The sequence below is a fragment of the Grampus griseus genome (assembly GCF_964374135.1).
Source record: "Grampus griseus genome assembly, chromosome: X".
Taxonomy (NCBI): Eukaryota; Metazoa; Chordata; class Mammalia; order Artiodactyla; family Delphinidae; genus Grampus; species Grampus griseus.
In genome coordinates, this window is record NC_138999.1 from 49,099,094 (window position 1) to 49,110,470 (window position 11,377).

An 11,377-nucleotide genomic window follows, 5' to 3' on the forward strand; every position below is an offset into this window, starting at 1 on the left:
ATTCAAATTCTTACCACCTCCATTACCTTTCAGATATTGTCAGCTCACATCTGCATTCCCACAATACCCTAACTAGTTTCACTGATTCCATACTTTTCCCTCTATAGTCTGCACTCAAAACATCAGAGAGATACTTTAAAAAAGCATGACAGGTCAACTATCTGCTCAAAATCTGCAATGGCTCTGTGGACATGGAGATGCAACACCCAGGTTCCTTTTCATTGACACACTTATTACCCCAGCTTCAGCTGTCATCCCTGTTTAAGGACTGCATTAGCTGCAGAGAGCAGCCTTGTCCAAGGTCATGTCCTTTCCCAGGGTAGCCTATATTCAGTGATTTATCAGTGTATGCGTTTGTGGCTGACACTGTCATTGAGTATCAGAGCTTGACTTCTCCCTTGTTGCTTCTTCCTCTTCCCCATTTCCTCCATAGATACTGACCCCAAAGGCATTGCTTAATAAATTTTCTGAAGTATTAACTTTGTTTTACATCTGCTTCCTGGGGAACTCAACCTGTGACAGGCTCCTCACTTCATACAGAGTTCCTACAATGCATTACAGGGCCTTATATGATTTAGTCCCTTATTACCTCTCTGACTTCACGTATGTCGCTCACCCTCACTTTTGTAGCTATAGACAAAGTAGCCTCCTTGGTCTCTGAACATGCCAATAACACACCTACCTTAGGGCCTTTCCTCTAGCAGTTCCTTTTACCATGAATGCTCTCTCTAGCTACATGCTTGGCTAACTCCTTCACATCATAACTTTGCTCAAATATCACCTTCCCCATGAAATCTATCCTAATCTCCCTATTTAATATTGCATCCCACCACTCCTCTCACCTCTTACCCTTTTCTAATTTTCTTTTTGTTCAAACAGAACAAATTTTTCAAAATGTCACTTTCTGACATCCCATGTAATTTATTTACTTATTATTTTTATTGTTTATTGCCAGCTTCCTCTTGTCTGCATGTAAGCTCCATGAGAACAGAGATCATTGACTGTTTTATTTACTGAAATATTCCAAGTTCCTAGTTACAGTGCTTGGAAAAAAATAGATACTAAATAAATTTGTTGAATGAATGTAGTAGATTTAAGAGTAGGAACAAAGTATGTGTTGAGAGAAGGTGGTAGAGATGAAAGAATAGGAAGATCACAGCTGTAAATCACTTTGATTTCTCCCTTGGTGCTCTTGCTTTTTTCCCATTTCTTTAGGCAAATGTTAGTAAAAATAATAATTATTGATAGAACAGCACTTGGCATCAGGAGACCTAGGTTCATGTCCAGTATTGTTACTAGTTGTGTGACCCTTGCATCTATATTTATTTATTTATTTATTTACTTACTTATTTATTTATTTTTAACATCTTTATTGTAGTATAATTGCTTTACAATTTTGTGTTAGTTTTTTCTGTATAACAAAGTGAATCAGCTATATGTATACATATATCCCCATAACCTCTCCCTCTTGCGCCTCCCTCTCACCCTCCCTATCCCAACCCTCTAGGTGGTCACAAAGCAGCGAGCTGATCTCCCTGTGCTATGCAGCTGCTTCCCACTAGTTATCTATTTTACATCTATGACCCTTGTATCCTTTTTCTCTCTAAGCTTGATTTCCTAATCTGTAAAATGGAAATAGTAACACTTAGTTCCCAGTATGCTGTGAAGATTAAGATATGCCTGGCACATACTAGGTGTTCAATAAATGTTTTTTGCCATTCCACCACCCTCCAAAGATGAATGATATAAACTAAATGGCTGAAATGTAGTGTGTATTTGAAACTGTAACCACAAAAATAGGTGTACACATTCACTACATTATGTATGGGCTTCAACTTTAACTCTGTGCTGTGGATCTGCATCATAAATTTGGGGTTGGGGAAGAAATCTGCCCCATTTCCATTTATTCATTGACTTTTTAGCCCCTTTACTTCATCTCCAGGATCAGGGTAACAATTGAAATAATGCACAGACATGATGTCTGTAATGTTCTTTGACCTCCACAAAGAGACAAAAATACCAGAAAACAACAGTAACATAGTTAGTCGGCTGTATAGAACAGTAGAGAAAAATCATGAACCATAGGTCTCAGTATTAAACATATAACTGCATTAATAACCATGAATAAATGATTTCAGCTATCCTAGCCTTTCAACTTGTTTTTATTTCTAGATCATTCCTCCTTCAAACTGTTGCATGGGCTAGCTTCTCATCATTCAGTTATCTGTTCAAATATCCACTCAGACCTTTTTCTGACAAGCTCTAGCTGAAATAGCTCCCTTATTTCAGTTACTTTCTATCCCATTGCTTTATCGTCATACAAGTTATCACTCCCAGAAATTATATAGGTTATTTGTCTACATCTTTGTTGTCTTTCTCCCACTATGAGAATCTAAGCTTGCTAAAAGTATGGACCTTATCTATTTCCTTCTTTACTGTTAGCCAAGTCCAACAAAAAGCATTTGAATAAATGAGTGATTGAATCTACAAAATAGAATAAATCCCTGCCCTCCTAACCATCCAGGAATGCTATGAAGATTTATCAGCTCTCTGGGAAAGTTCTTAGTAGGAAAGGAAGGAGCTATACACATCTAAAGAATTATTTAAAGTCACATTTCAGTAATAGAATTTCTGGACTATATTCACTAGTTAAATGTCACTGGACATTGCTAAATATAAATGTTTACTAAAAGAATGTGGGCTGTAGCCTCTTGGAAACTAGATGGAATTCATTTTTATTAAGTACCTGCACTGCACTATTATATGCTAAGAATATAGCTTCTCATTTAGTTCTCAATAGAACCGAGTAAGGTAAGGATTATTACCTGCAATAGTAGGCTTAAAAAGATTAAGTCACTAGAGCCGAATCACAGAGCTAGTGGAGCCTGGAATTATGCCCATTCTATTGATCTCATTGTTTCTCCTACTCTATACTCTTTTGGATCCCTCAGATCTAGGCTTCTTAGGCAAAGTTCAAGCATACTATATCCATAGTGGAAACTGGCCTATCTGAAAACAGCGAGGAAAGAAAATGGAGGTTTCTTACCTTAGTTATTGGTTGTCTGAAATCCTAGTTGAAAGAGACCTGAGAATCTGGAAACTTGTAGGATTAGAAAAGCCAAATTCCTTATCTCAAACTAAGCTTTGTGAGAGCAATGGCAAGGAGACAGACTTACAAGGAAATAAGATTGGGGTCAAGAAAATCCTAATTTCCTAGACCAATGTTTCCTAATCAGTATTGATGATAATAATAAGAATCACTTGGAATGTCTGGTCAAGGTTTTCCAGGTCCCCCTATTCCCCTGCCAAGAGATTTTGATTTATTAAAACTAAGGCAAGGTTCAGGAGCTTATATTTTAGCAAGCAGCTGATGTAAATTTATTATCAGGTAATTTAAGGAAATAACGATTCTGGCCTCACTCGATTGACACCTGGGATCCCAGGTGGGATCCCAGGACCAGAAGTATCAGTCTCCTGTGTGAACTTGTTAGAATACATAAATCCTTGGACCCCACACTAGACTTACTGAATCAGAATTTCTGTTGGTGGGCCCCAACAATCTGTAGTTTAACAATCTCTTCAGGTGATTCTAACATGTGCTAAAGTTTGAGAACTACTATATTAAAGGGACTCCAATCCTGGCCAACAACAGCAAATACTCATTATTTAAACCCAGAACAACTCCTAGACACAAGAAATGGCATAAGATGAAGCAGAGAGTTAAAGCAGTTCATCCCCAAGAAAGTGCATCCACCCAAGATATGTCTCCAAGGGAGACCCTCTTAGAGAACAAAAAAGAGGCTGGCTGACCAGAGGACTCATTCTACTGCTAGGGCAGAGTCCTTGTCTAACAGATTATGAAATATGCTTTGAACCAGAAACTACTGTGTATTGCTTCCTGTTTCCTCCCTTCTTTCAAATGGTAGTTTTTATTATATTTCTCTGGTTATTTCTTCACAATTGTATATGGGGTATGTTGGAGTGAAGGTTAGTTTGTAATTTAACTACAGGTGACAAGACTGCTAGGATGATGGATCTGAAGATGTCTGCAGATCAACTAGAGATCCTAAACTTAATGTTAAATGTAGTAACTGGATAAGACTTTAGGTTTTTCCCCTTTGAAGACATAAATTTACTACATGTAGGTGTGAACATTTTTGAAAGTGGATATGTGGGAAGAAAGGTGTTCATGGATGCTCACTACCCAAAGGAAGAAGCTATACTAGACATTTGTGATTGGTTCATGGCATTCACTCCTCATGCTCTTGATTTCACTAGGAATCCATTTGGTTCTAGGGAGATATATTTTAGGGTTTAGGGATGGAACACATGCCCTGGCTAAGCCAATCAGTGCATTTCATCCATGAGACTTCAGTGGTCTAGGTATGTGACCTAAGCCAGTTCAGAATGCACCACAGGACATAGGTTATTTAACTTTCTCTAGACTGGAACTGCTGTGGTCTGGACCTGCTGGTCTAATTTTGCTACCATGAGGAAAGGCAGCCTGAGAATGTAACTGAAATACTGAAGAGGGAAGCTCATAACAAATCACAGACACTGAGCCTGAGCCCCAATCAAACTGTGCCTGAAGCCCATCTAACTTTTGGATTATTTTAGTTACATGAGTCAATAATGCTTGGTAACTGTTTAAACATGTTTAACAGGGGTTTCTTGTTATATGCAGAAAAGCATTCTGTCATAAAGGCAAACAAATTTGCATATGGCAGTAGATGTCAGTGTAAGTTGGAATAAAAAAATGATTGTTCATTTCAATTTTGAATAACTGATTATAGTACCTTAACTTTTTCCACAGCTTCAATTTATAGTTGATTCCCCCTTTAAATTCCCTCAACAAAAATATACTGGCCTCAAGGAATTCCTTCCACAAAATCGATCATGTTTACATACATTTCACATTCTACTAGTCAGAAAAATTTACCTGGCAGAAATTGTTGGTTTTCAGGGACATGTAAGTTTTCATTAAACTAGGTTGGGGTATGGAAGTCCGAATTAATCATACCTCCTTCCCTTACAGATTCTGAACCAACTAAAAAATATACACAGTAATCAAAGAGGGATTAAAATACCAGCTTTAATATATTGTTAAATGAAAAAGAAAAATTCATAACAGCATGTATAGTATGCCACAATTTGTATAAAAATCTGATACACACATATATAATATACTTGTAAATACATGGATTATCTCCGGAAAAATACATAGTAACTGGTAAGAGTGGTTATCTTTGGAAATTGGCGCTGAGGTCAGGGGTGGGAAAAAAGGAAGGAGACTTACTTTATACTGTATATCCTTTTGTACTGTTTGATTTTTACCAGAGGTGTGTGTTTTTGTCCAAAAATGATTTATAAGTTAAAAATTTTTAAAGAATAAAAATAGATACCAGCTTTATTGCTGATAGGTCTGGACTGGAGAACACGTTTTGGACCTAAGCCTGAAATGAACTTTTACCCCAAGTGTAAAGACAATGGATCCCCCCACCCCAGAGGGTGAGAGACGTCTACAGATTAGATGTTTATCCAGCCATGTAGTGAAGGACTGTAGTTTTTTCCATATCTTTCTGTGAGCAATGAGCTCAAGAGCCAAGAGGGCCCTAAGTTGCATATCCATAATAACCTTTTCTCAAGTTCACCAAGTTATTTCTCCTCCCATTTGGGAGATGGGTAGAAATTTTCTTCCAAATATTTTTGAGAGGCACAAGTCCTTTTGTTTCTTGGCCAGGAACATGGAGAGAGGCAGAGGATAGATCCTATCATACCATTGGACATTTCTGTCCACATTGTCAACACCCAAGACAAACAGGGCTTGGCTGTCCTTTCGGGGAAGACCACCAGTATCTTAGGAATGTCCTGCTCCCTCTTGTGTAAGACTGGTGAGCAGTTCTGCTTTTGCCCCAGAAGGCTCTGAAATAAGTCAAACTAAAACAGTAATTAAATTAACTCTAAGGCTACATTACACCCCAGGTTGAAAATTCACTCACTATTTTATCCCCAATTTATAATTATGTCCAGCCACATTATCTGACATAGCTTAAAAGATTATACAATAAGCCCTAAAGGTAGCATTAAAATACTACAAATAATACAATATCAACAACATAATGAAAATGCCTTAATTTGAACTGTATGAAAATCACACCAACTATTAAACTCCAAGGGAAAAATGAATGCCCCCAATTAAATTTCTATTTTAAAGTCCAAAGGAATTAAAGTCCAAAATTCTGCCTTCCCCAATTTCTTGGTTTTTCTGATGTCAGCCATACAGATCTCACAAAGATGTCTGGACAGATATGGGGTTCCTTCATCAGCTGTAGCCTGGGCTGTCTTCCTCTTGATTTGGTGTAGTTCCTTCAGAACTTCAGGAGTTGAATTAATCTAACCCCACAATTGCATGTCATACATATATGTCATACATTAAGAGTCCACAGGGTCAACAGGACATAAGATTATCACAGTGTCAGCCTCACATCCAAAAACTTAGCAAGCACACTAATCCTCAGCCTCTAAAACAGATATCTCAAGCAAATTTATGTCCTCAGGACTTAGTAAATAGGGTAATACAGACCCACATTGCTGTTGTCAATCAAATATCTGAGCAGAGACTTAGTGGCATCAAAAGGAAGAAACATAGACAGAGAAAACATGGGAGAAGAGAACACTTTCTTGGTTTCATCCTCAGCAGGATGCCAGTCTGTCTGTGCCAGTAGTCTGGACTCCATGACCTGTGAACTTAAACTAATTTGGAAGATATTTCCCAAGTGGTTGATTGTACTGGCATGAGTCCCAGCCCCAAATATGCAGAAGTCCATGGCCTGTCTGTTATTGCTAATGGAGCTTCTATCAGAAACCCAATGAGAATGCATTGGCTTTGGCCGGGTGCTTCTCTCCAAAACCCTGCTTATTTTTCAACATTTTCTTTCCTAGTTAACTTTCCAAAGTTAACCTTCACTAATGCCTTCAATAATGGAAGGTACAAGGCCCACTCCATTACTTATTTTTCTGCTGAAGTAGGGCTCATCCTTATCTGCACATGAGTTTCTTAGGTCCAGCCAAGAAACAGGAAACAGTTAGTGTTTTGAAAAACAAAACACTAACAAATATCTATTAGATTTCTATCTACAAATGACAGCATTAAAAACATCATTAACCACTTAGAAAATCATTAAGTCTATTGATCATCTAGCACTGATTCTAATCTCTGTGTTCCTCAGTCCTATTAGGACACCAGAATAAATGAGCTCACCAGTTCCTACAAGGAAGCAAAGCCTATTTTCAGCTTTTCTTAGTTCTAGCAAGTGCATTGCCCACCTCATATGCTGGGACTCAGAAGTCTTCTAAGAATCAAATGAAAACCTAATTTAAAATTTTTCAAAGCGTCCTTCTTGGTATAGGAAAGAAATCTGTATCTCAGCCTGATTCCAGATTTTTGCTCCTTTATATTGAGGTCCTAGACAGATCTGCCAACCCTTGCCAAACCTGGCCTTTATCCTGTGACTGAGGACTAGAGCTACAGCCCGGCCTAATGCTCTATTGGGCTGGCAAAGCCCAATTGTGCTAAAGTCTGCCTGCACAGCCTTTGTCTGTAAAAACCCACTCCTTGTCTGCAGGTACCAGCCAGAGCTATTGTAGACAACAGAAATCCTAATGCCATTAATGACCAACCGCGATTTCTCCACTTGCGGTTTGGTTCCCAAATGCTTGCCCTCTTAACAATTTTGTAAGGTTTCTCAGCCTATGCTTATGTACTAAAGTGTAAAATAATTACCCTCTTGATTTCCAAACCAAGTTTAGTAATAGGTACAAGAATCAGAAATGGAACAAAATATTAGCCTTACTTTCATTATAGTTAGAATTTAAAATGCAACTTAGACAGAAGACCAAAATAAGCTTCCCATTCCTCCCCATATTAGACTTTTGAAGGGGAGGGGTTGAATTGCAAAGACACTAACCCAGCCAGCCCTAAGGGGAGGGTTGAATTGCAAAGAAATTTATCCAGCCAGCCACATTGCATATCTCAGGAAGCTTCACACTTCAGTGAGTGCAGATTGTCCAAATGCCCAAAAGAATGAGGCAAGAGGTGTTCAGCTACCTTTAGCCTATTAACACCACCCAAGATAAAAATATGGGCCGATGGATGTCAGACTTTACCCCTCTCACTAATTAGCTAAGTCAATCATTCTTCTGTGGGGAGGAACCGGTAAAACGGTTGGAGATAAAGGCAAAAGGTTTCTTCAAAAAATGTCTGAGAGGGTGGAAGTTCCAATTTTTTGCCAGGCAAAAGTGTGAAAAAGGGGGAGAATATGGTTCTTACAAACTGTAAAGCAATCCAGACTTCTTGTGTGTTCAGATTTTACAAACAGTCTCACATATTTGGCAAATTTCAAAATGACCTCTAAGATGTTTTTACCAAATCATAGACATAGATATGGAAATCATCATCAAATTTGATGAAATACACAGAGGGTTTTGCTTCCACCTGATGAATGACCATGCCAGTTCTCTTGGAGCCATCCTCCTTGGCATATTCCACCTGTTTGCCTACTAGGCTGTCTATGACTTCTCCTGGCTCCCTCTCTGCAAGAGGAGAATCATTGGAATCTGGAAGGATGTGTAGGTCACCATCTTTATAATCATCTAAGAGCTGGTACATATATAATACAGGATCTTTCTCATAGGTAATGTAAAACCATGTGTTCATGACAGGTGCCTGAGCTAAGACCATCCCCCTCCATTCATTTTTGGAACCTTCCTCTGTCTCAAAAATATGTTCCACTGCTTTGCCAATCATAATTTCTATCAAGTGTGTATCACTGATTCTAGATGATGCAACTCTATTAGGAAGGATTTCAAGTGATGACACTCTTTCATCTCTATGAAGTTCCAATCCATAAACACAGTCAAATCCATCATATTTGATAAGATACAGAGAGGGATTTACAGGTACCTGATCCAGAACGGTTCCCTTCCACTGTGTTAGAGGTTCATCTCCATCTTTCCATCCGTGCCGAATTCTGCAGCCTACGATGTTCCTCCGATGCTGGGAGGTGGGTCTGCTCCTATGCTTCTTGTGTGCAGCCTTTCTCTTCATCACGGTCACAGACACACTGGCATGTCCTGCGCCTGTCCTGGACCGCTGCCCTGCAGCTGCTTTTCCGAGCGGGGTCTTCATGCCTGCGCGGAGCACAGTAGCAAGGAGGACCAAGAAAGGAAATCAAGAAAAAATAAATTCAATGCATGACACGATGAACTTTTTCTCCTAATTAGTGCATTCTGTGCACCCACGCCTAAGTTTTTCCCGAAAGCTATGCGGAAAGGCTGGAAATCAAGGCATTCTGGCTGCGTGCCTGCAGTAACCTTCCTCCCCAGCTAGTTCAGGCTATGGTAGCGTGAAGAAGTTGCGGTTACAGTCAAAGAAATAGGGGGCACCCCCCCCTATTCCTCCCGCCCTGCGTCCAACACTGTCCAGGCCAGGGGACACAGATTCCCCCAGGCCGGGGATAGCGGGCCTCGCGTGCCCAAATCGGGCACCTCGCTGCTGCCTCCGCGGTGAGCCTGTGTCAAAGGAGGACCAGCAACGACGAGCCAGGTGCTTGCAAGAGCTGAAAGGAAGGATCCTTAGGAGAAGAGTGTGTCAAGTGGGCTGCTGGACAGGCAAACAGGATGGCGGCAGTGTCTCCAGCACTCGGCTCGCGGGCCCTCCGCTCCCTGTTGGCAGCAGCAGCCCCTCTGCCACATCAGGTTCCCACCAGCCGCTGCAGTCGCCGCAGTCTCCTCCCTCTTTTCCGTATAGCACAGCTTCCGGCCAGGAGAGAGGCCTCCCCTTCCTGCCCAGCAAATCACCCGCCCACCGGCCCCCCCCACCCCGCACCTCGCCCGCCAGCTCTCTTGTCCGCCCCTGCCCTGGGCCTGGGAGGCGCTCTTTGGTTCCTTGCCCCGCCCCTTTCCCAAAATCTGGAGCCGCCTGACCAACAAATCCCCTCCCCAATCGCCTTGCGCCCCCTCTTCAGTTCTGGGCCCCCAGTCTCCCCACCCCCACCCTTATCCTTACCTCAGTACCCCTGATCCATCTGCTTTTCATCCTCCAGGAATTTGCCCTTTCCTTTCCCCTTGTAATTCTGGAGTTATTCTTTATATACAGAAAACTGTCTTTTCTGTCATTTAAGGGAATTTGAGGTAGGAGAGAAATGCACTAGTGCTCAGTCTGCCATCTTGACCCAATCTCTCGGTAATTTTTACTGACTTGTACTCCCGGACTTGTTGAGGATAATTTTTTTTTCTTTTTCACTGATTGCACAGGAATTGTATGGGCAATGTGGGCACGGTGTACAGTTTAGCAAATTGACATGAAGAAGAAAATAATCAACTATAAACCCACCTCCCATTCCACAAGGCTCATAGTCAAATATTAACACTTTCCATTGCCTTGCTAATACGCTCTTACAAAGCTGGGATAATTTTGCATATGCATTTTCATGGCATGCCCTTTTCCATATAGAATACGTGTTTAATCAGGTTATGAGATAGTGTCTGAAACATGATTTATAGTGGCTTCACTAAAATCAGCACAAGGATATTTTCACAGTTTAACCATTCCTTCCCACCTTCACATGTTTAGTTTTTTTTTTTATTTATTTTATTAAAAAAATTTTTTTAACATGTTTAGTTTTTTAAAAAAATACTTATAAAATGATGCTTGCATATGAATGATTAATCTGTTCTTTTGAACAGAATAATCTAGACGCAAACTTATAATGAAAACAATTATTACAGTTATAACAAGAAATTAGTATCTCAACACTGTGAGATCATAAATCTATGGAGAAAGACTTATATTAGAAGAGATTCAAACATTTTTGTTTTCATTACAGCCATGGTAGTGGGTGTGACGTAATATCTCATTATGGTGTTATTTTTTTTTACATCATTTTTTTCCTTAACATCTTTATTGGGGTATAATTGCTTTACAATGGTGTGTTAGTTTCTGCTTTATAACAAAGTGAATCAGTTACACATATACATATGTTCCCATATCTCTTCCCTCTTGTGTCTCCCTCCCTCCCACCCTCCCTATCCCAACCCTCTCGGTGGTCACAAAGCACCGAGCTGAACTCCCGGTGCTATAGGGCTGTTTCCAACTACCTATCTATTTTAAGTATGGCAGTGTATATATGTCCATGCCACTCTCTCACTTTGTCAAAGCTTACCCTTCCCACTCCCCATTTCCTCTAGTCCATTCTGTAGTAGATCTGTGTCTTTATTCCCATCTTACCCCTAGGTTCTTCATGACTTTATTTTTTTACATCTTTATTGGAGTATAATTGCTTTACAATGGTGTGCTAGTTTCTGCTTTATAACAAAG

The 11,377-nt window shown here is 40.1% G+C and overlaps 1 protein-coding gene across 1 annotated transcript; it reads right to left on the bottom strand.

Annotated features, from left to right (window-relative positions):
• Positions 1–8,410: 8,410 nt before the first annotated feature.
• On the bottom strand, positions 8,411–9,639 carry SPIN3 (spindlin family member 3; the record flags this gene model as incomplete). Its single annotated transcript, XM_082681559.1, has 2 exons — positions 9,547–9,639; positions 8,411–9,189 (listed from the first exon to the last, which is right to left on the bottom strand). Exon 2 carries the CDS (start codon positions 9,185–9,187, stop codon positions 8,411–8,413), a length of 777 nt encoding a protein of 258 aa, XP_082537685.1. The 5' UTR covers positions 9,188–9,189; positions 9,547–9,639.
• Positions 9,640–11,377: the final 1,738 nt, after the last annotated feature.